At 41.6% G+C, this 26,382-nt stretch overlaps 1 protein-coding gene across 1 annotated transcript in view; it reads right to left on the bottom strand.

Moving 5' to 3' along the window:
- Positions 1–26,382, bottom strand: part of SGCD (sarcoglycan delta) — a 418,508-nt gene that overhangs the window by 147,701 nt on the left and 244,425 nt on the right. Inside the window, exons 4-5 of the mRNA XM_036847060.1 lie at positions 14,468–14,555; positions 7,619–7,738 (exon numbers count right to left, since the gene is read on the bottom strand). Coding sequence (XP_036702955.1) covers positions 7,619–7,738; positions 14,468–14,555 — 208 coding nt within the window. The remainder of the gene's footprint in view (positions 1–7,618; positions 7,739–14,467; positions 14,556–26,382) is intronic.

The raw sequence follows: 26,382 nt of genomic DNA, 5'->3' as shown, positions 1-26,382 counted from the left end.
AGACCAGGAATCAACAAACACTTCCTGTAAAGTGCCAAATAATAAACATTTTAGGCTTTGTGGGCCATATGATCTGTCTCAACTACTAAACTCTGCTGTTGTAGTGTGAAAGCAACCATAGACAATACAAATGAGTCTGGCTGTGTTCCAGTACAACATTATTTACAAAACCAAGCAGTGGTAGTGGTGTGATTTGGCCCAAAGGCCATACTCTGCCAACTCCTGGTATAGACTTGATAGCAGGAACATGCTATTTTTTAAAGGGAATCTAAGAAGACCTCTTTGATGAAGTGATATTTAAGCCATAAAGAAAGAGATCCTTTATGCATAGACTGTAAAAGAGGATTCCATGCAGAGGGAAGCATAAGTACAAATGCTGGGTGGTGAAAACATGCTTGGTGATGAAGCAAGGAAGCCAGGGTATCTGGGGCTAAGCAAGCAAGGGGGACAGAACTCACAGAGTGTCTTCCATGGACACCCTTCATAATGCCTGGGTTCCACTGTTGCATGTACAACAGTCATGATTTTTCATGATCGTGCCTTTGATTATTATAATAAAAATATAATGAATATTTGCTATTTTTCTTTGCCCAGCACCCAGTCCCCCTCCCAGTAACACCACCTCAGTTTTCCTTTTGAGAACTGACCCCTTCTTTATCTCACTCCCAGGCATTTCCTGCCATAGCTCCAGCAGTGGAATATGAACCAGGCCATGCTAAACCAGCAGATTCCATCATCTGGGTCATGACGACTCATTCAAGGATGGGCATATGGCCCAAGTCAGTCCAGTCAGAGTAAAAACAAGGACTTTGTTGGATTTGTATTAGGAAGGTAAGCACTCCTCCTGCTCACCAGCAGAGGTGATGACCAAATACAAGATTGGAAAGCAGAGCTAAGAGATGGTAAGAGAAAGATAGAGACTGAATTTTGGTCACATTATTCGAGCCACTGAATCTAGCCTGAAGCTGGCTACCACTGAACTTTTCTACCACACAAGGCAATAAATCTCCCCGCCTCTGGCTTTGAGCTGGACCCATAGAAATTACAACCATATGAGTCCTGACAGATAAACATGTGCTATTCCATTTGCCAAGAAAGCACTCTCCCTATGTGTTTTTTCCCACCAATCCATACTCAAGACCTAGTTCAAATACTCCCTTCATTTACAAAGCTTTCAAAATTCTCTCTGGGATACCACCCTACTACATCTAGAGTCTGTAATTCTGGAGTCACTTTGCTTCTATCCTTCTAAGAAGCTTGTTTTCTGCTTGGGCTCTCACATACCTGCATGTGTGTTTCATCTCCCTGATAAGATACCTCCCTGAAAGAGCAGGAAAAATAACCACTTCACCTCTATATCTCCATGACTCCAATAACAGTACAGATATCTTATATATAAATGTGTGTGTGTGTGTGTGTGTGTACACACACACACACACATACATATATTTAATGAATAAACACTACTAAGAACACCCTACTCTTTTCATCATAATTATCAACTACCAGGCTGCAGTACAGAGTTTCATCAAAAACTAATGCAAAAGGCTAAAGGCATCAGACCACATTTAAATTTCTATAAATCTTATGTTAATTTAAATGGCTTTAGATTTAATTTAAAATGTTTTTCAACTGATAATAATGTAACTTGGATAATTAGCATCAAGTGGCATCTAGAGGACATATTGAAAAAAAGGAATCTAGAGTATAAAGAGACCTAATTAACAATTAGAATAACATTTTATAATTATGCTTTGTTTATAAGGGCTATAATGTCCAATTCATTGTTCAATGAAACTGGTCATTAATGAAGATCAAAATTATGTTCTCCCTGGTGTCTCCATGAAGATGTCTCTTAGATGCGCTGGCTTTTATGTTGCCTACTTTTGCTGCTTTTTAAAGGCCACTGCTGACTGGTATTTCATACCTTTGTTCTGTAATTAAAGTTAAACTATACCATGCCTCATCCTGCATGCTAATTTTACAGCTTTTTGGTTATTAAATGAACGGGCTTGGCTATAAACTTAAATTCTCTTGTGTAAGACCTAAATAGATACCTTTGTAATATGGAAAACCTAAGGTTGACAAAGACATTGATGCCCATGTGAAGAAAGACAGGGTCTGGTACCTGAATGAAAGCAAGGCCCTGAAGCCTAGGGGCATGGAGGCCCCATGTGGAGAGTTAGGGAAGTAGGTGCTGGAGAGGCGGGGAGTGTGACAGGGCGACTGGTAAGTTCAGCTGCAAGTGATGAAGTGAAAGTGATGAAGAGACATCCACGCAGAAAAGTCCAGGTGTTTGGAAATGTGGAACTAGAAATGAGAAGACAGTTCAAGGCAAATACAGATTTGAGGGCCACCTGAAAAGGGCAATTATTGAAACTGTATGTAAGTATGGGGTTTTCCATAGAAACGTGAAAAAAGAAAACTAAGGACTGACCCAGGGGCAAGACCATATGTGGTGCCAGGAGTGAATCCACGTCACTGAGTAAGTGAAAGTAGAAGTAGTGAAGGAAGTGGAGGAACAGTTACAGATGTGGGAAAACTGTGGGAAGAGCGGTGTCTCTAGAAGCCAGAAATGAGGGGAATAAGTGGACAAGTGTGGTCCAGTTCTCTTTCCTGCTCAGTATGATGCAACGTGCTGTGGAGTGCAGGGAAGTTGCAGATCACTGTGACAGAGGTCATCAGGCGCAGTAGGTAAGACTGCCTGGATTCAGATCCTGACTCTGCCAGTTTCCCTCTGTGGAACTGAGGACAAAGTTCACAGCACTCTGTGCCCCAGTTTGCCCCTCTATAAATCAAGGTGATGAGCCAGGTTCCTCTACGATTGTGCTGTGGATCAAATGCATTTACTCATGGCAAGTGACTGGCATCTTGCACAGAAAAAGCCCTCAGTGTGTGTTTGCTCTATTTATATTGTAGCTTTTCTGGAGCAAAGTGGAAAAGGCTGAACCTGAACTCAAATGAGAGCTACCAGCAAAGTGGCGGCAAAATGATTGAGCTGTGACTGTCTTAGGTCAGTGTTCTTTAGCCTAGCGGTCCCCAGCCTTTTTGGCACCAGGAACCGGTTTCATGGAAGACAATTTTCCACGGACTGGGGAGGGGGGCGATGGTTCAGGTGGTAATGCGAGCGGCATTAATGGGGAGCGGCAGATGAAGCTTGGCTCACTCGCCTGCCGCTCACTTCCTGCTCCACAGCCTGGTTCCTAATAGGCTGCGGACTGGTAGTGGTCCGCAGCCCAGGGGTTGGAGACCCCTGCTTTAGCCTGCATCAGAATCACCTACAGCTTACTGGCCCTACTCCTGAGTTTCTGATCAATAGGTCTAGGGTGGAGCTTGAGAATCTGCATGTCGAACAAGTAGACCATAGCTGATGCTCCTAATTTAAGGACCATGCTCTGAGAACCACTGTCTTTGAGTGGAAGGAAAGACCCTACAATTTTGGGAATTCAACCCAGGCCTTCATTCCCTATCTTGAAAAGGTGTTTTCTCTTCTGACCCTAGCTGTGTTCAGGAAATCTACCAGTCCAAACTTAACTGATATCTGAACACTCCTACAAGTCCTAAGCCAATTTCTGAGTACCTTCTTCTGTGAACATACAAGGGCTATGTACAATTTTAGAACTTGATGGGTTCCCTGAAGTCCAAGTGGACCAGCAAAAACCATCACCAACACAACAGTCAGCACGTAGAGTGCTGACCTTGTACCAATCACTGTGCTGATAATCAGTACATATACTGTACCATCTACTTCTCCCAACTCCTGAGAGAGTCAGGCATTATTACACCATGTCACAGAGTAGAAGGAAGCCTAGAAAGGTAAAGTGACATATCCCAAGGCACTGGCTGACAAATGACAGAAACCAGGATTAAACCTGTTCTCTCGACCACTCATCTACACAGCTCTTGCCTGCTCTTTTTACCCCAGGAAACATGTGCATTATGAAAGGTCAGCAACTGTTGTCTGCCTACATGATTCCTCCATATCTTTTCCAGGATAAAAGCTTCCAGATAGTCGAAATGTTCTTTATGAGGTATGGCTACTAGTCCTTTAGCCAGACTGTTCAAGGTCCTTGGAGTGTGCCCAAGGTAGTCATTACCCTGAAAACTGAATCGGTGGGTGTGGTTATCCAGAGAGGAGTATAAACAATTGTTCTGAGCCCATAGGTTAAGCAACTGTTTCCAAGAGACATTATCTCCTTAGGGTTATTATTATCTTCTACTGCTTGTTCTTACTCAGCTATCAACTAAAATTACTGATTTATTTACAGATGTTTCTTACTGTATTCATTCATTCTTACTTCCATTCTTTATTGTATTCCTCTCTCTTTGTTTTATACGTGTAGAAACTAAAGCTTAAAGAGAAAAATAGACTTGGATAGGGTCACTCAGATCGTAAATGCTTGAGCAAAGATTCAAACCCAGGTATGTTAGAGTCCACCACAAAATATGCATCCAGATTCCAACCTCCCAAGAGTCTTTGAGCAGTCTGATGACTCAAAAAGACAAACTTCTCATTAAGCTGAAAATGAAATTGCCTAAACTTCTCGTTCCACACCATATGGCTGAATCCCAGATGACAGGAAGCTCATTTCTGCAACACGCTAGGCTCATTTCACTGAGTAGGTTGATGCGAGATTTGTGGGGTGGTCATTTCCTCTTCTTTTCAGCATCGATAGCAGCAGTGGTATTTATTATGATGCTTCCTTTCTACATTTTTACACAAAAAAGCAAATGCTTCTGATGATGGATAGAGACAGATTTTATCCTAAATCATTCTGTAAGTGAAATATCACAAGCACAAGAAACAACAGCAGCAAAATTATCCACCTGCCTTCAAGCGACCAAATGCTACAATCATCTTCCAATCCTTAGTTTATGTCACGATAGGGAAGGTGGGGGGAAGTTCTTAAATGATACCATCACAGAGGTTTGTACACTAGGATGAAACCACAGTGTTTGGACATCTAAAATATCTGTATCTTTGCAAAGTCAGATTTTAAAGCAGTGAGGTGACTCACGAAGCACCAAAGACTAATGGGAGGTGCCAAACACCATTTGTACAAAATGATCTCGGCATGAGATACCATCACTTTTTCCCCTGGGCAGTTATTTTAGAACTGGTAGAGCAAAATACTCTTGACTAAGAGGATAGCTTAAAGTTTCTGCATTTTTTTCCCCCCCAAGACTTAGAACTAACATAGAAAGTGCCATTTCTACGAATAATAGAGAAAAACATTCATTGTGAGAGCTGGCAAAGGTCTTAGAACTACATTTATGTGTAGCCATGTGCATTGAGGGTGGAGTCCATAGGCAAGGATTTGAACATCAGTCCCACCACTTACTGGTACTTGATCTTGGCAAGTTTCTTCACCTTTTCAAGCCTTAGTGTACTCATCTAAAAATGGGACCAATTTGAGGAGGCAGCAAAGTATAGTGCTTTAACGTGAAGCAGTCTGTATTCAAATACCTGGCTGGGAATCCTGACTCTCACCCTTTACTATGGCTCACCTCTCCCTATAGCTCAGTTCCGTCATCTGTAAAATGGGGATGATAAAAACGGTGCCTGCCTCACAAGGTGCTGGTGAGGTCTAAACGTAATACTGCACATAAAGCATGCTACTTGGATTATGGCAAGTGGTCAGTAGACTTCACCTTTTTTTTTTTTTTTTTTAAACTATCTACTTAAGGGGTTTTAAAAATAAGTTCTAAGAGGTCTCCCAAGGACAGAGTGGGGGGAAGAATGAAGCTATACAGCTTAACCTTTATGCCTTAAAAGCCCCATCCACAACCCAGAGCAGTGCTGTTGTTTTATACATTTTATTGATTGGGGTTTGGTATGAAATTTTATTTTTAAAAGTTTCTGTTGCTAAGTTTTAAAAAATTGTTTGAAACTTCTGCTCTAGACAACTCTCGTTTTACAGATAGGAAAAAGCAAGGCCCTGAAAGACAAAGGAATTGTTCCATCCCAGTGAGCACCTGACCAGCGATTAGACCGCCCCTGGCTCGCTGCCTCTGCACCCGGCCCTCCCATGCCATTGAGCTCTGTCAGGATGGTCACTGCCATCTTCTGACTCTGCTGAGCCTGATGCTGGTCAGAACGATGATGAAGTTTTGACACTGACAGAGGAAAGCACAATGGGGCCAGTAAGAGTGCTGGGGGAGTCAGGGGTAAATACAGGCGGGAGAGTAGAGGGTGAGTGTGTGTGTGGGGTGTGTGTGTGTGCGTGCATGCTCATGTGTGTTATTATGTTAGGCACTCAAGATCCACTAAATATGAGAGGCTGGTGGAATATCTAGATGAAAAGGAAGACCTAGAACTCAGGGAAGATGCCAGGCCTGGGGATGGAAACTTAGGAGTCACCCCAGCAAGAAAGTTAGATAGGAATGTGTATTATATCAGATAGAGAGACAGACAGACAGGCCAGACAAGCTGATGGACTGAGGGTGGAGGTGATGAACAGGAGGAAGACAGCACTAATAGAGAAGAAAGAAGATGCAGGGTGCAACTAATAATGTAGACAACAAATAATAAGTTCAAGTACAAATAACAAAATAACTTAAGTTAATAACATCTAGCACTTAGTGAACACTTCCTATTTTTTAGCCAACTTACTAACCACTTTCCATAGATTACTTCACTCAATCCTTCCAGACTCAGAAGGTAGATACTTCTATTACCCCCATTTTATAGATGAGCAAAACATAGGTGTAGAGAGGTTAGCTAACTTGCTTTAGGTCACACAGCTAGTAAAAGATAGAGATAGCATTCAAATTATAGTGGGTTAATTCCAGAGTCTGAGCTTTTAACTGGTACTCATAGAGAGCAAGAGAAGGAAAAGCAGGATTAGTATTAATAGTAGCATGAGTATTAACAGCAGCAGCACTGAATGAGTACTATTTTGTGCTCGGCACTGTGATAAGTGTGTATAACATGATCTAACACAATCTGATTGAGCCCTAGGGAGAACTAGAGGAGGTGGATGTTCTTAGCCCAATCGAGCAGAAAAGGAACCTGGTTCAGTGATGTTGGTAATTTGTCTAAAATCACACAGCTAGTAGGTGACAGAGCCGGATGAAAAGCTAGGTTAGCTCCAGAACCAGAACTCTTAAACCACCCTGCTAGACCATTTCTGTGTACGGCCAAATTCAGTGATTCCAATAGTGGAACCAACAGAGAAATTCCTGCTTTTAAAAATAAATTCTTGGGTCCTTACAACAGAACTTCTAATTCAGTAAGTCATGCTTGGATCTGTGAACCTGAACTTTTCAGAAGTTCCCTACGTGATTCTTAATTTACAACCAGGTTTAGTAATCACTATAACAACGTATACAAGTCTTGACTGCTTACTGTAGGACTGCCAACCTGTGAGGATTAGTACATTTCTTGGTATGAGCACACATCCCCACCCGAAGCTTGATGTTGGCAGACGTGCCACAAAGACTCATGATTTGAGAGACTTTTAAGGTGGCGACTGGGAGATTCATCGACCTTGCTTTGAGAGAGTAAAATTACCTTTATAGGTAATTAGCCTAAATCACTCTTCTACACACCATTTAACTTTTCCTCTAAAATATACACAGTAGCATTAAACCAGTTCAATGACTGAAGTTTACTTACCTAAAACTCTTAATCTCTCAGCTCCTACTACCACTTCATTGTTGTCTGCAGAGAAAAGCAATTTTCCAGAAACTGTCTTTACCTCGAACTTTTTGCCATAAGCTTCTACAGCTTTTGGCCCTAGAAGGGGGAGAGAGAGAATACATTAGTTCCGTTGCATTCAATTATAAAGAGCTTTTCGCAGAACATATACATCTGACAAGATTGTATTGGACTTTAATGTAAGTGGATTGGTTTTCAGAAGCTAGCTGTGACAATTAGCCTCATGACTCTAGCCGTATCTCGTCAATTACTTTTAATCATACGCTCTCCAGCTATGATTTTAAAAACCATCATGCCCTTCCTCCAAACTAATGCTTACGTGAGATTTCCCTCAGCTAACCACCAAATTACTTTTAAATACTTGTAGATTTTGGCTTGCATTTATGAAAGTACAAAATACTCACCACCTCTTGAAGGACCAGCATATCTTTGGCCAGCTCTAACTGTTGGAAAGGGCACCTTTAAATTCAGCTGAAATCTGCCTCACTCTTTCTACCCTTGACCCGCTGTCTGCATTTGACACCAGACAAGTACATAAGTCATTTCTTGACAGAAGAGGCTATAATATCTTGTAATTAATTGCCTTGAAAGTTACTGAATCTTTCATTATAGAATTTCATTCAATAAAAAATAAATTTTAGAGGTTTTATCACATCACAACAGATACTATTCTTGAAGCTGAGGCTGTAGTAGTGGCAAAAGGAAGACAAAGTCCCTGATCCCTTAGCACTTACGTGCTGATAGAGACAGACAGACATACATTTAAACATGTGTTAATAAATCAACCAGAAAACCGCAGAGAGTTTTAGGTATTATGGAAAAAGTAGAACAGGTTAGTGTGTTAGAATTCTTAAAAAAAAAAAAAAAAATAGAGCTACCTAAATACCTGAAGTTCAGAAGGCTCCAAAAAGCTAGACCACGGAAATGCATCAGAATAACCTGGGGGTGTCATCATTCTCAATGATAATAGCTGAGATCAAAAAGGAATTTATCTTTTGGTCTGGAAATTCACATAGAAAAATATTTGAGGTAGAGTCCAGAAAGCTTATATTTTTTCCAAAACTGCCCAGGAGATTCTGATACAACTGTCCCTCAGTATCTGTAGGGGATTAGGTCCAGGATACCCCTCGGATATCGAAATCCATGGATGCTCAAGTCCCTTATGTAAAATGGTGTGAGGGGGTCTCCCTGGTGGCGCGGTGGTTGAGAATCTGCCTGCCAATGCAGGGGACACGGGTTCGAGCACTGGTCTGGGAGGATCCCACATGCCGCAGAGCAACTGGGCCCGTGAGCCACAATTACTGAGCCTGTGCGTCTGGAGCCTGTGCTCTGCAACAAGAGAGGCCGTGATAGTGAGAGGCCCGTGCATCGCGATGAAGAGTGGCCCCCGCTTGCCGCAGCTAGAGAAAGCCCTCGCACAGAAACGAAGACCCAACACAGCCAAAAATAAATAAATAAATAAATAAATAAAATTTTAAAAACAAACAAAAACGGTGTGATACTCGCATATAACTTATGCATATTCTCCTGTATATTTATTTATTTTTATAAATTTAATTAATTAATTAATTTATTTATTTTTGACTGCGTTGGGTCTTTGTTGATGCACACGGGCTTTCTCTAGTTGCGGCGAGCGGGGGCTACTCTTCCTTGAGGTGTGCAGGCTTCTCATTGTGGTGGCTTCTCTTGTTGCGGAGCACGGGCTCTAGGCGCTTGGGCTTCAGTAGTTGTGACACGCAGGTTCAGTAGTTGTGGCTCGCGGGCTCTAGAATGCAGGCTCAGTAGTTGTGGCACATGGGCTTAGCTGCTCCACAGCATGTGGGATCTTCCTGGACCAGGGCTCGAACCCGTGTCCCCTGCATTGGCAGGTGGATTCTTAACCACTGCGCCATCAGGGTAGCCCCTCCTGTATACTTTAAATTATCTAGTTACTTATGATACCCTAATACAATGTATGCTGTGTAAATAGTTGCAAATACAATATAAATACTATGTAAACAGTTGCCAGCACGGGACAAATTCAAGTTTTGCTTTTTGGATCTTTCTGGAATATTTTTCCCCCAAATGTTTCTACCTGTAGTTGGCTGAATACAGGAATGTGGAACTCGTGGATACGGAGGGCCGACTGTATAGCATTTTTGTTTCCTTCTAGTTATTTTTCAAGACAGTGTCACTTATTAGTAAAAAGTAGTAGTGAAAGGGTCCTCAGTGTCTTCCAGGCAAAGATCACTAGGAACACACTTGGAGTTGAACAAGTTGGGTTTTTAACTCATTGCCATGAGAGAGAACACACACCATGGGGAACCATAGGGCTTCTCAATAAGAAGAAAATTTATTACAGGATCTGGCCTTATAATAGGTTATTTGGAGGCAGGGTTTAAGGAAGCAAGGTTTTGTTCTGGATTACATGCTGTCAGGAACTGGGAGTAATTTTACGATTAGCATCTTAGTAAATCTTATCTAGAGTAGGGAAGACCAGAACCATGCCAAACTGTAATGGATAAACAAACAGTAGTCGTTCATATTATAGGGGGATAGGGGGAAGTTTGGTGATTCCTGTGGTTTGGATAAAAGTTTCTATTTTTCATCTATGTTCAGACATGATCAGAGTTGTGTTTGCTTTTTGTTTTTTCTCCATCCTTCATGGCCACGAGTGGCCTTGTCTGGTCTTGAGGTTCTGTGAGATCATTTATGTCCACACAGAACACCAATGCTTGGCTGATAGAGCCCGGCCAGCCCCTGGATGTCTGGGTCTGCTTTCCTCTTTGGCAAGACTATCACACTAAGAATCAGAAGACAAAAATTATGTCCCAACTCTCTCATTTTCTGGTAATGTGACTTTGGGCAAATCATTTGATCTTTCTGAACCTCATTTTCTGCATCTGCAAAATTGTGCTACTACCATCGATTCTATCTACCGCATAGAAAGGTTAAAAGGACTGAATTATACTGTGTTTATAAAGAGAAATTTGTAGGCAGAAAAGAGTTGTGAAATGTGATCTTGTGATTATCATCACCATTGGGAACATAACCATCGCCATTTGTCTAATGTAATGGTCACAACACATTGAAATGAACAAACGGTGACCATCTCTGAGTGAACTTCCCTCATTCGCATCATCACGTCAATTCAGCAAAACTGATCTCTTGCCAGTACATCCACACTGGCTCTCTGACAAAAAGCAGCACACTGGAAAGGCTCTTTAATGAGTGGGGGATGGAAACAGCAGACAGAGCACACATTTCCAAATGGTATGGGACCTGGACATTGTCTTCTTTGACTGCCTTCACCCTGTACCTGAGAACAAGTGAAAGCAAAGCCAAGGGCTCCCTCAAGGTCACCAAGTGAGCTAATGGCAGATCTGCGTCTGGAACTGTGCCCTAGGAATTATTCCATAGCAGAAAAGGGATGTTTATTTGTCTAGAAAGGAAAAGGATGCTGGGACAATTAGGAGAGGAACTTTTGGAGGATGAGAGGAATTAGGAAGCTGGACACAAGGAAGAGAGAAATCCTGAAAGAAGAGACACGTACAGTGAGGGCTTGGGATTAGGTTGCTTAGGGAGGGCTTAGATGTAGCTGTCTTCTTGGTCACAACAAACCTTCAGTAAAATCTGTATTATTTGGCAATGCTTTGAGGTTGTTACCTTTTCTTTTTAGGGAGGAGACTGGAGATCAGGAGGTCTAGTGCTAATGAATGAATGAACGAATGAATGAATGAATGAATGATCTCAGGATGGCCATGGGGTGAGCACAATTTGCCCACTCTGGGTCTAGTCAGATATGGTGGTATGACTTGTGGACACAATGCTTGGACTTTGGTTTCATGGACTTGGGCAATACCATGAGACACACCCCTGAGGAGTCAAGAACTCTGGTCTGTGTGTAAACTAAGTTTACTCTGAACTTACGAATGGTGTGTGAGATACAGGAGCGTGTAATGAAGAGACTGCAGCCATCAGAGAACACAAGACACCATTAAGTTATCTTGCTTTTCAAGGCTTCTGAGAATACAACATGGACTTTACCAGGGACAGAACCATTTGGGTATATGAAGCTCAGTAGTTGGTAGTTTTAGCCAAAACTCCACAGAGCAAATGCTGGCTCCATGGTGCAGATGGCTTGTCCTTTTGTTGATTTCACCTGGGGCTGCCAAAGCTCCTTGGACATGATGAAATCTTTAAAAAAAAAAGGATTCTACAAAGAAAAGTAAATGGAGCTGGAGACCTGCGTCCGCTCAGGAGGTCTCTTGGTGAGCTCACTTCCTCTCTGGGATGGAAAAGATCGTTATTTGTAACCTGAAACTAATCTTCAGTTAATCCCTTTCTGTGCACAGTAGTGTACGTGTGAAGCACCTCCTTAATTAATCTCCTCCATCAGGATGCACTGGCCATCTCCCAGTCCTGCCACTGCCATGAATCTGGGAGCTAGAAGGACCTGGGGGCCGTGCAGTCTAATTTCTTTCCTCATCTCCCTTGATCCTGGGGCCTTTCCCCACTCTGGCTAGATGTTGTATAAGAATTCTACAGCTTTCCTCCTTGCAGGTCAGAGGGTTCCCTGTTTGGACCTACTACTGAGATGATACTAAATCAGCAGCAGCATGAGTCAGGTATGCCTGTGTCATCTGGCCTGGGAACTTAACCATCATTTAAAACATTGTTTCCTGTGAAAAGATTACCTGAATTGCTAACAATGGAATTTCTTCTGGGCTTTTGAGTCATGATCATTAGGTAATAAGCAGGAGAACTCTTGAATCCTCAGGACTGCCATGGTAAACCCGGCCACTTAGGCAAAATGATTTGCTGTCAGCTAAGTCCACCACTAAGTGTAATGGGCCTTAGGATATTTTCTCCTGGAACTGCTCTGTGCTTTCCACCATGTGCATCAATGTAAAAGGAGAACCCTGAAGGGAAACTTTAGGGGTGATCGTGCATGGGTGTATGTACTGGGAATTCTATTTGAACATATGTACTATCCTCTCTAGAAGGCATCTTGAAAGGCTGCTGCCGGCTGGTGTTAGGATGGCTTTCTGCCCATCTTGTTTAATATTAGCTACCTTGTGCCTTACTTTAAGAGGTAGGGATGGGGTCTCAGCTCCAGGGGCCTACCCTGGTCAGGGGAGACAGAAAGAAGATGGGGAAGCAGAGAGGCAGGAGAGAGGAGAGAACAACAGAAGAGGAAAAGGAGAGAGAGAGAGAGGAGAGATGGGAGGACGGAGGAGGAGGAAGAAAGAAAGGACGGAGAGAAAGAGGGAAGAGGCGAGAGAGAAGGGGGAGGAGAGAAAGGGAGATGGAGAGAGGGGGAGGGAAGAGGGGGTGAAGGAGGAGAAAAGGGGGAGTCGGAAGAGAGAAGCAAAAGGAGGAGGTGGGAAGGGAGGGGAGGGAGGAGGAAGAAGGAGGGGGAGAGAGAGACTCTTTTCCTGAGTAACAGTCATTCGTCCGGTTCCAGCTTTATGAAAACAAAATCTCTCAGGTCAGCCAAATCTCCCACTGCAAATAAATGGCAAATGATCAAATGATCAGGCTAAATAAGTCCCTTTTGAACGCGGGAATCTGGGAGCTGGAGGTCGGATTTATTTCCCTCCTGGAGGCAATTTTCACGCACACCGCTTAAATCACTGCTTACTGAAGCTGTTTATTTAATTATTTAGCATCGTGACTGCGGGCCAGATGTTAGAGCAGCGAGGCCACTGAGCTGGGCGCGCGCTGGAGGAGCAGTTTTATGTATTACGGGCTCTGCCACAGCCGTTCCTCCAGTGGGAGCCAGTCCAGGTCACCCACCGGCTGTGGCTCTCCAGACATACACATCTGGTGGCGGGAGAGTGAGGCTCTTTCCCCAGCAAGACTCTGGGCACAAAGGCACCTGCCCCCCCGTGGCATTTGGATTAGTGGGGCTCCAGATGTTTTAGTCCCAGCAATGTTTCAGGACATTTGGGCAACTGGCTTCTCGAAATGTCCATCTGTATACATTTCTTTCGGCCCTGAAGCCAAACAAATGGCATCTTCTGTCTGCAAGTGTAACAACGCCATTCAGACATAGCCCCCCCTTTCCCCTTCTGCTGTGGAGGTGCGTAACAGCTCCTATTTACCGCTGCTCATAACCTACAGAGGGGGCACTGGTCATACCACCCAGCGTGTTACCGCGACCATGAGGCCATGTTCATCATTGCAGTCATTATGGTGAATAACCAATCCTTGTTTAAATTTCAGGACTGTGCAGCTTAAACCCCACTGGGTGTTTTCCATGGCTGTTAGGAGCAGAGCTGCTCTATGAAAAGGAACTACACAAACATATTCAGTCGGGGTACATCTGCATCTTGCAATTGAGCTAGGTTCAAAGTCAGCACGTACGGCAAATGTGGCATGGATTCAAACTACCATTACAAATCCCTTTTACAACCCATAAAGTATGATGTGCACGGTTCTGTGTATACTGTGCTCTCTTCCAGTCAATACAACACAGCCAGCTTTTCCTCTGGCCCTGGAGCAGAGAGCTTTGCCATGGCTCAGCACCAGCTGAAGCAGCTGGTGTTTAGGGGCCATGCTACGTGAAAAAGAGTTGATTCTTCCTCCCCACCCCCTAAACGAGTATCATCAGATTCGCATACGTTAAACGTGTGCATAGGATGAGCTCTGCCCTTGAGTGGCATCAGGGAACACATGCTTTGTTCTCTTTTCCGACACTGTAAAATGTGCGAGCAGACTTTCCTTTCTTTAAATACATCACATGGTGTTTCATTCAACCTTCCATGGTATGTTTTTTGAGTGCTTACCCTGGACCAGACACTGCTAAGTTCTTTCTTTTCTTACCTGTTATCAGCTGAGTTAGGACTTTAGTCTGTTCGTTGAGGATGTTCACTGTCACATTTCTGGCAGATTTGAAGTACAGGGCATTACCCTGGAATAAGAAAAATAGAGAAATATATGAAAATGGCAGATTTTTTTTTTCATTACAGGTTATTACAAGATATTGAGTATAGTTCTCTGTGCTATACAGTAGGTCCTATTGTTTGTGTATTTTATATATGGTAGCAGCAGATTTCTAAACAAAACTGTAATCCCCACTTTCCATGGGGCTGAGCTGATCTTAGCCAAGTTCTAATTGATGTATCTTTCTTTGAAAATTCTAAATGTTTAATGATCCCCACATACGCGATAATTAATTGGCATTCAATCAGAATGGATTTTCCCCAAAGAGACACACAGATAGACAGACACACTCCAAAGAGATTTCATACACACACAAACACACACACACACACACAAATTTGTTGAATCAAAGACAACAAGGATACAGAGCTCTTTAGATCTCTCTGTAGATGTTAGTTAGCTCTGGTACACGGAATGATCAGGAGTGAATGATAATCTCCTACTCTCACCCTTTCTAGTTCACAGTTTCTCCAAAGAACTATGCAGAGTTCTTAGTGGAGAGGAAAATGGTTGTGGAAAACACTCCAGGTTTCCCCCTCCAGCAGGTCCACTGGCTCTGACAATCCAGGTGCTCCCCAGGAAGATGGAAATCTTTTTGTAGAATGTTTGCCACGCATGGATACAAAACCCAGGAGGATCCAGCATCTCCAAGGTGCCCTCTGCCTCCCCTTTCTTCCTTTTCTTTCTCCAGATTTCTTTTCCTCCAGGCATCCTGTGCCTTCAACCCATCTCCCTTTAATCGAAAAGGGCACCTGATCCCCCTTCCACATGCTGGCAGACATTTCTGAGAATGACTCAGAACAGAGGCTGGCACACTTTTTCTATAAAGGGCCTGATAATAAATATTTTAGGTTTTGTGGGACATATCATCTCTGTGTTAACTATTCAAATCTTCTGCTTTAGTGCAAAGGAGCCATAGACAATACATAGACAAACAGGTATGGCTGTATTCCAGTAAAACTTTCTTCGTGGATAATGACATTTTGATTTCATATAATTTTAAACTTAATATAATCTTATTTTGTCATAAAATATTACTCTTCCTCCCCCTGCCTCTCCCCCACCAAACATTTAGAAATGTAGAAATTATCTCAGTTCACCGGCCAGATGAGAGCAGGCAGAGGGCTGGATGTAGCCCATAGGCCATATTTTGCCAACCCCCCAGCTTAGACGTTCTTCCTTTCTTGGAGTAAACTAAAGCCATAAACAAAAGGACGAATCTCTGACAGAACACGTCAGTAACCACATGGTTATTAGGAAGAAGAATGTGGGAAGTCATCCTTGTCTTTCCAAACCCTCGTTACCACATGGCATATACCTGCCTGAAAATTCAGTAAAAGCACTATGAATCGAGTCCCAAATACAGAAAAACCATCGCGCCACGAGTTATCAGGAAAATGAAGATAGGAAAGACCCTCTTCACCTTCAAAGTCTTACATTCCAGTGGGAACAATTCGCAGCACGCAGCACACACACCTGCAATACCAGGCAGAGGACCGTAAGGGTGATTAGAGAGCAGCAAACAGTGTGCGGGAACTTTCCTGAAGGGTGAGGCTGTCCCTGGCTGAAGGCTGTGGGGTGAGACGCAAAGGGGATGGTCACGCTGAGCTGAACCTGGAACAGAACGTAGATCGGCTTTTCCGAAGATGGAGTGAGAAAACGAGGACGGTTGTGGGCTGACTGTCTCACGTCTTTTTTCTTCGAAAACAGGTGATTCATGGGCCCAGCCCAGGGCCTGCAGACGGTGGTGGAGTGGCAGAGCTGTGCTGACAGGCGGCTCGGGCCAAGGTCTGAGGTGGTTTTCCCAAGCGGAGGAGACGGATGGGGGGGCCACCACCAAGGCGTTTTCCACACACTGAGGGTGTAGAGCCGTGGTCCCTCTCACCCAAGGTTAACTGCTGAAATGGGTGACTGACCCGCTCAAGCCCTGAGAAACCAGTTAACCTTGGGTGAGAGCTCGTGTCCTATTGTTGAGGAGAGAGAGAGCTTCTGCCACATCTCGGCAACCACTGATTCACTGTGCCCCTCCCCCCCACCCCGTAGCTTGAAATTAAAATTTTGCCTGATGAATAAAGGTTTTTTTGTTCCGTTTTGTTTTTTGTTTATTACTTGGATCAGGGAAGAAGAAATACATTGAATCTAATATTGATAGAGGTTTGTTTTTTTTTTTTTTTTCCCCCCATCCATTAGGAAACAGATATTAACCTAAAATAGTTTCTTTGCCATTGCTTCTGGCAGGGCTTAACTGTGCTACTTCAAACTTACAAACAATTCAAGCAATGTGAGAATTCAGAACCTGGAACCTGCCTAGGAGGATATAGGTTTCTAGAAGTTAAAGCACTAACTCTTCATATATTGAGCAACCTGGCACTGCAGAGAGAGGGGTGACCCGGAATCAGACAACTGGATAAACTCCATGGCCACTGACCAGTGTGCGACCTTGAGCAAATCACTTAATCATTCTGTGGTTCATTCTCTGCAACATTGATATCAGCAGCAGCTCAGGGCTGACATAGCTGAGCCCTCGCTATGAGCCACGCACACAGTAGAGGCCCTGGAGTCAAGCTACCTAGTTTCCAAGCTCCACTCTACCACCTCCCAGTTGGGTGGCTTTGGGCAAGTAACTTAAGTTTCTTGATATGTGATGTTGCACATATTATTATTAAATTATTAAAAGACACATCTTATTAAAATTATTAAATTCTCTATGTAATGAACTGTGTTCCAGGCACACAGTAAGTCCTCTGTAGTTGGTAGGGTTAGGGGAGGGGGCAGACAGGGCAGGTTAGTGACAGAGGCAGGAGGAGGAGGAGGGGGAAAGAGAGGAAGAGGAGGGGAGAGGGAGGGGGAAAGAGAGGAAGAGGAGGGGGGAGGGGGAAAGGAGGGAGGAGGAAAAGGATGACCTTTCTTTGTATTACCTAATCCTTATAACCTATGTGTGAACTAAGTCAGGGGTATCCTTTACATCCAATATTCTGCTTCCAGATTTCAAAGGATCTCCCTTTAGTGGCCGGTTCACTATTATCTTTCAAATCCCAGTATCTTCAAACGTATCTGCCTGCCCTTAATATTCACAAAATTCTATTGAGGAAAAAAAAAAATCTCTACAGCTTTGATCAAGGTTTGTAGCAAGAGATAAAATAAAGCCAGCCATTCCTTTTTATTGCTAGGTCAAAATATTAACATATAGCATTAATTGGTCTATGATGCTTAACACGCTGGGAAACAGTCTTTGCTACATGAGGGTTTAAACAAAGAGCCTCATTCTAGCCTGGGACAGCTTGCTATAATCCTCCCATATACAGTACCTGATAACAGAAAGATTACCAGGAAAAAAGCACAAACCACCAGCTAACAAACTCTGACTCAGCTGGGTCAGTGCCATTTTATTTGGCTCTCTGGCTCGCTTTACTGAGGTTAAACCAGGAAACAGCAACCAAGCGAAGCATCCCTGCGGTCTCTGTGGTATCAGAACCAGTAGGGGAAACACTTTAAGAGGAGAAGCTAAATTCTGCTCTCTCAGCTGCTTCTCTTTCCTGTCTCCCTCCCACTCACCACTGCAGCCTCTGGGCCTGGGGAGGTTAATTTCTGCCACAGGATAACCTGCTCTGGGGCCAGTGACTTTCACTAAATGACTTCAGGGAACCATCCAAGGACAAGGGGCTTAGGGGGAACCCGAGGGAGGCTCAGCCCCGCCTGGCGGAAAGGAAGGAGTCTGGCAAACCCGAGGGTGTTTGATGATGATTATCAGAGCTCTGGACCGGAGCAAGTCAGCCTGTGGCCAATCAGCCCAGATTCTCCTGGACACAGGGTAAGGCTGCTTGGGACATGAGGAAGGGGGACACACACCATTTCTCCCACTTTGGGAGATCAGGACACGCCACATCAGGACTCTCCCCAAACAACTAAAGCATGCAGCATGTGGATGGAGAAGAACCCCCATCGTATCTGTTTCTCTAGAGCAGAACATGCAGAACAGAATCACACATTTTCTTGATGATGCAAGACCACTGCAATGAACATCATTTACCCAACAATGCTTTCCAGGAACTACTGTGTGCATGTGGCTATTTGAACACTAAATGGCTCCATCATGCTGACATTTTAAAATTAGTGTATCTGATTTTTTGAAATGTATTATTTGTTCTCATATGAAGGCAGTCCATATAAACATCAAACACTACAAAGCTTATCTTGAAGAGCAGTGGTTCATACCTCTCACCACCTTGAAAGCAAAGAGCTTTCAACTTGCCAGGATTCCCCTTCAGGTACTTCCCTCCCCATGGCCCAAAATATACTTCTGTGCTACCTCTTGATCTATCGACTTTAGACGTTATCCACTGAATTTCTCCAATGGTATGGACTCTTCCATGCAATTTCGGTCAAATCAATATTCAGAATCTACATTATTATGATTATGCATAATATTGTCCACAGCTGAGCAAAGTCATGTTCTTTGATTACATTTCCTTTTTCTTTCTTGTACACTTTTTTTTTTCTTTTCGTAGAGTCAATAAATGCTTCATTAAAAAAAAATGCTTTATTTTCTACTTTTGTTTTTTTCCTCCTAATGTTGAATCCTTTTTCTTTAGGTTCTATATTCTGGGAAATAACCTCAGCTTTAAGTTGCAATATTTCTGCTGATTTTTAAAAAAAATTTCACTACCGTACTTGTAATTTTCAAGAGCTTTTTCTTATTCTTTGAAACTTCATTTTATACCATCCCTTCTATGTTTGACTGACACACTATCCTCTCTTAGATGAAATAAAAATGCTCTTTGGAAGCTCTGGGTTTCTGGAAGAGTAAACCTTGCCATAGGGAATTGGCTAATTCAATGGAAAACCTCCAAATGTCAGTATCTGTGGGCAGTCAGTACCTGTGGGCTAGTTTCATCAGAGAGGAATTCTCTAAACTCCTAAACTATCTAAACTCTTTCTGACATTTCATTGTTAGTGCAAAGAAATGCAACAGATTTCTGTATGTTAATCTTGTATCCTGCTACCACGCTAAATTCGTTTATCAGTTCTAGTAGTTTTTGTGTGGAGTCTTTAGGGTTTTCTATATATAGTATCACATCATCTGCATATAATGATAATTTTACATTTTATTTTTTATTTTTATTTTTTTAACATCCTTATTGGAGTATAATTGCTTTACAATGGTGTGTTAGTTGCTGCTTTATAACAAAGTGAACCAGCTATACATATATATACATCCCCATATCTACTCCCTCTTACATCTCCCTCCCACCCTCCCTATCCCACCCCTCTAGGTGGTCACAAAGCAACGAGCTGATCTCCCTGTGCTATGCGGCTGCTTCCCACTAGCTATCTATTTTACATTTGGTAGCGTATATATGTCCATGCCACTCTCTCACTTCATCCCAGTTTATTCTTCCCCCTCCCCGTGTCCTCAAGTCCGTTCTCTACGTCTGCGTCTTTATTCCTGTCCTGCCCTTAGGTTCTTCAGAACCATTTTTTTAATTTTAGATTCTATATATACATGTTAGCATACGGTATCTGTTTTTCTCTTTCTGACACTTCACTCTGTATGACAGACTCTAGGTCCATCCACCTCACTACAAATAAAATGAATACATTTTGTTTCTTTTTCTTGCTTGACTGCTGGGTCTAGGACTTACAATACTGTGTTGAATAGAAGCAGTGAGAGTGGGCATCCTTATCATGTTCCAGATTTTGGCATGAAGGCTTTCAGCTTTTCACCATTGAGTATTATGTTGGCTGTGGGTTTGTCATAAATAGCTTTATTATGTTGAGATACGTTCCCTCTATACCCACGTTGGTAAGTTTTTATCATGAATGAATACTGAATTTTGTCAAATGCTTTTCCTGTACCTATTGAGATGATCAGGTGATTTTTGTCTTTTCATTTGTTGATGTAATGTGTCACATTGATTGATTTGCATAGGCTGAACTATCCTTGTGACCCTGGGATGAATCCAACTTGATTGTGCTGTATGATCTTTTATATGTGATGTTGGGTTTGGTTGTTAATACTTTGTTGAGAATTTTTGCATCTATTGGGTTGGCCAAAACATTCGTTCAGGTTTTTCCATAACATTCTACAGAATAATCGGAATGAACGTTTCGGCCAACCCAATATATTCATCAAAGATATTTGCCTGTGATTTTCTTTTTTGTAGTGTCTTTGTCTGGTTTTGATATCAGGGTGACGGCTTCATAGAATGACTTTGGGAGTGCTTCCTCTTCTTCAATCTTTTGCAAGAGTTTGAGAAAGACTGGTGTAAGTTCTTCCCCAGTGAAGCCATCTGGTCCTGGACTTTTGTTTTCAGGGAGTTTTTTTGTTTTTGTTTTTGTTTTTTAATGACAAATTCTATTTTACTTCTAGTGATCAGTCTGTTGAAATTATCTATTTCTTCTTTGTTTAGTTTTGGTGGACTGTATGTTTCTAGAAACTTGCCCATTTCTTCTAGGTTGTCAAATTTGTTGGCATAAAATTGATCATAGTATTCTCTTACAGGTTTTTGTTGTTGTTGTTGTTGTATTTCTGTGTTATTAGTTGTTATTTCTCCTCTTTCATCTCCTATTTTGTTTATTTGGGTTCTCTCTCTTTTCTTCTTGGTGAGGCTGGCCAGAGGTTTGTTGATTTTGTTTACTCTTTCAAAAAAATCAGCTCTTGGTTTTATTGATTTTTTTCTATTTTTTAAAATCTCGATTTTATTTATTTTCTCTTTGATCTTTATCATTTCCTTCCTTCTACTGACTTTACGTTTTGTTTCCTCTTCTTTTTTTAATTCTTTTAGGTGGTTGGTTAGGTTGTTTGAGATTTTTCTTGCTTTTTGAGGAAGGCCTGTATCACTATGAACTTCCCTCATAGTACTGCTTTTGCTGCAACCCACAGATTTTTGTTTGGTTGTGTTTTTATTGTCATTTGCCTCAAGGTATTTTTTAATTTCCTCTTTGATTTCATCATTGACCCATTGGTTTTTCAGTAGCATGTTGTTTAGTCTCTAAATAATCTTTTTTTCTCTCATTTCTTTTTCTATGGTTGATTTCTAGTTTCATGCCACTGTGGTCAGAAAAGATGCTTGAAATAATTTCTCTCCTGTTAAATCTTTTGAGGCTTGTTTTCTGTTCTAGTATGTGATCTATAGTAGAGAACGTTCCATGTGCATTTGAAAAGAATATGTATTGTGCGGTGGGTTGTTTTTTGATATAATGTCCTGAAAATATCAATTAAGTCTAACTGTTTCATTGTGTCATTTAGGATCTCTGTTGCCTTACTGATTTTCTGTCTAGAACATCTCTCCATAGATGTGAGTGGGCTGTTAAAGTCTCCTACTATTTTTGTATTCCCATCAATTTCTCCCTTCATGCTTGTTAGTATTTGCTTTACGTATTTAGGTGCTCCTGTAGTGGGTGCTATATGTCAATGACTGTAATATCCTATTCTCATATTGATCCTTTTATCATTATATAGTGTCCTTCTTCATCTTTCTTTATGGTCTTTGTTTTAAAGTCTATTTTGTCTGATATGAGTATTGTTACCTCCGCTTTCTTGTCATTTCTATTTGCATGAAATATCTTTTTCCATCCCTTCACTTTCAATCTATGTGTGTCCTTTGCCCTAAAGTGGGTCTCTTGTAGACAGAATATTATTATCCAATCTGCCACTTTATGTCTTTTGATTGGAGCATCTAGTCCATTGACATTTAAGGTAATTATTGATAGGTATGTATTTATTGCCATTTTGAACCCAGTTTTCCAGTTGATTTTGTATTTCTTCTTGTTCCTTTCTTTTTGTTTTTGTTTTTCCTTTTGTGGTTTGATGGTTTTCTTCTGTATTATACTTGAGTTCTCTTCTTTCCAGTTTTTGTGAATCTGTTGTATGTTTTTGATTTGTAGTTACCCTGTTTTGTTTTTCAAGTATGTTAACCCATTATTATATTTACTTGCTTTAGACTGATAGTAATATAGGCTCAAACACATTTTTAAAAAAATCTACATTTTCTTACTGCCCTCCCCAGCATTTTATGATTTGTATTTCCTCTTTAACATCTTCATGTTTATCCTTTTGCTATTCATTGCAGTTAATCATCACTTTCACACACAAAAATTTTTTTTAAATCCATGTACTGGCTCATTTAAGTGATTTATTTTCCAGTTGCAATTTTCTCTCTCCTACAGATTTTTGCCTCCTTTCTATTTAGAGAAGGCTTTTCAATACTTCTGGATGGTTTAACTTTCTAGATAACAATCCTCCTATCTTCTGCTAGGCTGGGAAGAGGTACTTCCTAGCCGGGTCAATTGGGGATGGGATCTGGGTATAGATGCTGAGTTTAACTGGTCTTTATGCAGATTTTCCAACCAGTCCTTTTTGTCAGCCTCACTCCAGAGTGCATCATGACTATTGTTGGCCCAAGGCACTGTGCCTCAAGTGCTTTGTGGCTAAGTAACCCTGTTCCATTCATTCTGGACAGTGGCTCTCAATTCATCAGGGACTCTTTCCAGGGCTCTGTATCATGGATCCTCTCTCACTCTATTTATTTATTTATTTTGCTTCCTTCACTGCACATTTGTAGATTCCAGCTCTGCCAGGTCAGCCCCCTCTCATCACCCCACTTTCCATCAGCCCTTTCCATCATTTTTTCTCTTTCTCTATGACCATGTAAGTTTATTCCTTTTCAGTTTTGTTTTCCATTTACTGTCTTTTTGAATGGGGTTTCTGAATGAAGCAGAGACTTATCATTTCTCACTGCCATCAATCTGTCTATCTCTAGAGCCACCTCTTACTTCTGCCTTCCTAAGTGGAAAAAGCAGGTTAAACTTGTGTGTAAGTCAAGAGCAAGTAGTGTCTGGTCCAGGACCCAAGAGCTTCTCTTAAGCATTTTGTATATACTGAGTGTCTAGAACATGTTATATATTGTCCTTGGCCCTGGAGAATAGGAAAGATACGACCTTTGTGTTGGAGTAGCTCCTCGCCCAGCAGGAGACTGAGTCAATGGAAAATAACCATGACAACAATGCAATATTCCTTCCATCAAGATCTATGCTCTCCCGGTATGAAGGGCACAGATTTTAATATTTGCTTTTGATGCCAGCCGCATCAACACAGCCTCTTCTGAAGTTACTTATCTTCATATATTTTCTTTGCCCTCTGAGGAGATAACAGTCTGATCTGGGAATGTAGATAAAGAGAGAAAACCCCAAGACGGCACATAAACAACTTCCACATTCAGGGAAGGTTTTCAACTCTCAGTGGGAATGAAGCTCAGAGAAGGAAGGGATCAGCAGGGTTGGAATCCTGAGCCATCTTTCCAGAGGAGAATTCTGCTGGCTTCTGCCTTATCCTCCTAACGAAAAGGCACAGCAATCCACAATAGCATAGTGTCCACCTAATGCTGACTGAGAACACAGGGGAGCCTGGCCTGTGGAGTAACAGTTCAGAGTGTGAGCGTTGGAGTCAGATTTGGGCTTGAATCATAACTCTACTTTTACTAACTGTGTGGTGTTGGGTAAATCATTTATAATCTTTGAGCCTCACTTTCTATATTTACAAAATGAAGTTAAAGGCTACCTAACAGTGTTGATATGAGGATTAAAAAAGACAGTATATGTCAAGGGCCTAGCACAGTGGCTACCAAAATGCTACATAAACTATAACAAGGAAACAGACAAAACCTATAGTAGGAAGGCTTCTTGGTAAACAACTGATTCTAGGACAGGGGCAAGAAATATGAAAGATGTGCCTGGAACATCTTGCAGTGCCAGAAAGGAATGAAGTGCTCAAAAACAAATAAAAAAACAAACAGAAAAACACCCCACAATTATGGGGGAGCATGTCAAAGGGACACAGGAGACAAACTTAAAGAGTTCCCAATGGCCAAGCTGGAACAATGTGAACAACAAAATAAATATTGTAGCACTGAATTATAACCCAAGACATAAAATAAATATCCTTGAGTCCATTCTGATATACATAAATGATTAAATAGATAAATGGAACAGAAAAAACAAATCTCCTATGTAGAAGAATTCCAAACAATTTTCATAGTTAATTCCCTACTCCTTAAAGATGGATTGCACATAGTGACTTCCTTTGGAAGAATACAGCATGAAATAGGGAATAGGAACAGCACAGTGGAGAAATCTGACAAACACCCCTTCAGCCAGGTGATGAAGGTCAACATTAACAGTGATAAGTCATGTTGATAGTATGCACCCTTGAAAAATGTGAAGAGAGGGACACTTTACCTCTGTGGTCTTCCTCTTAAAAACCCATTACCCTCATCTAATTATGAGAAAAACATCAGACAAATCTTAATTGAGGGTCATTTTGCAAAACACCTGACCAGTACTCCTCAAAATGGTAAGGGCATCAAAACCAAGGAGAGTCTAAGAAACTGTCACAGCCAAGTAGAACCTAAAGAAACATGACAAATAAACGTAATGTGGTATCCTGGATGAGATCCTTGGATATTAAAAGGACATTACATAAAAACTAATAAAAATCTGGAAAAAGGATATATTTTAGTTAGTAATAATGTGTCAGTATTGGTTCATTAACTGTGACAAAAGTACCATACCAATGTTCTATACTAGTAATAGAGGAGACTGGCTACGAGATATACAAGAATGCTCTGCATGATCTTTACAACTTGTCTGTATATTTAAACCTTTCAAAAAAAATTTTTAGTGTTTTTTTGGAAAGCTATATTAGGCTGCCAAATTCCAAGACCTAGAACTTTAGGAAGAGACCTCAGAAAGGCACTCATCTCTGCGAAGGCAGGAAGCTTAATACATCATGGACATGTGATTTCACTCTGGGGTGGATCATGTTACTAGAAAATTCTCCCCTAAACAAATTTATTTCCATGGGATTTTATCTTTAGGAATACTAAAATAAACAAGAGTGCACGGGCCTCTTACAGCCAGTTCTCTATGCAGGGCTCTTTATACGCTATCATTCTCCCCTGGTCAGTTTACAGAAAACAGGGTAATCAGAAGTCGCCAGCTTCTTTGTGGTAGGAATCACAATGTACTGGCTGTAGTGATCAATGTTCACTAAATAATATTCTTTTTTTTTTTTTTAGTTGAAGTATAGTTGATTTACAATGTTGTGTTAATTTCTGCTGCACAGCAAAGTGATTCAGTTATACACACACATACTTTCTTTTTTATATTCTTTTCCATTATGGTTTATCACAAGATATTGAATATAGTTCCCTGTGCTATACAGTAGGACCTTATTGTTTATCCATTCTATATGTATCAGTTTGCATCTGCTAACCCTAAACTTCCAATCCTTCCCTCCCCCCTGCCCCCTTGGCAACCACAAGTCTGTTCTCTATGTCTATGAGTCTATTTCTACTACTAACTCTTGACATGACTAGAAAAATCAAACCGACACAAACTTGTATGTCATTAAAATCATCCCAAAAAGTAGTTTGTAAGTTTATCCTCAGCAAGCATCAAATGTCTCCATTACCATTATTATTTTAAATAGGATGCTTTAGTTGTCTCTGAATTGATCCTTTTAAAAACATGACAAAGGGCTTCCCTGGTGGCACAGTGGTTAAGAATCCGCCCGCCAATGCAGGGGACACGGGTTCGAGACCTGGTCCAGGAAGATCCTACATGCCGCGGAGCAACTAAGCCCATGCGCCTCAACTAAGGCCTGACACAGCCAAATAAATAAATAAATAAATAAATAAATAATTTAAAAAAAACTGGAAGGGGACTGCCAGCTTTCCTAGTGTCTGGCACATTCCTGGCACTCACTAGGCTTTCAATCAATATTTGCTGAATAACTG

The sequence above is a fragment of the Balaenoptera musculus genome, chromosome 3 (genome assembly GCF_009873245.2).
Source record: "Balaenoptera musculus isolate JJ_BM4_2016_0621 chromosome 3, mBalMus1.pri.v3, whole genome shotgun sequence".
Classification (NCBI taxonomy): domain Eukaryota; kingdom Metazoa; phylum Chordata; class Mammalia; order Artiodactyla; family Balaenopteridae; genus Balaenoptera; species Balaenoptera musculus.
The sequence above is the reverse complement of the archived record's forward strand: the minus strand, read 5'-3'. Positions and strand labels throughout refer to the sequence as shown.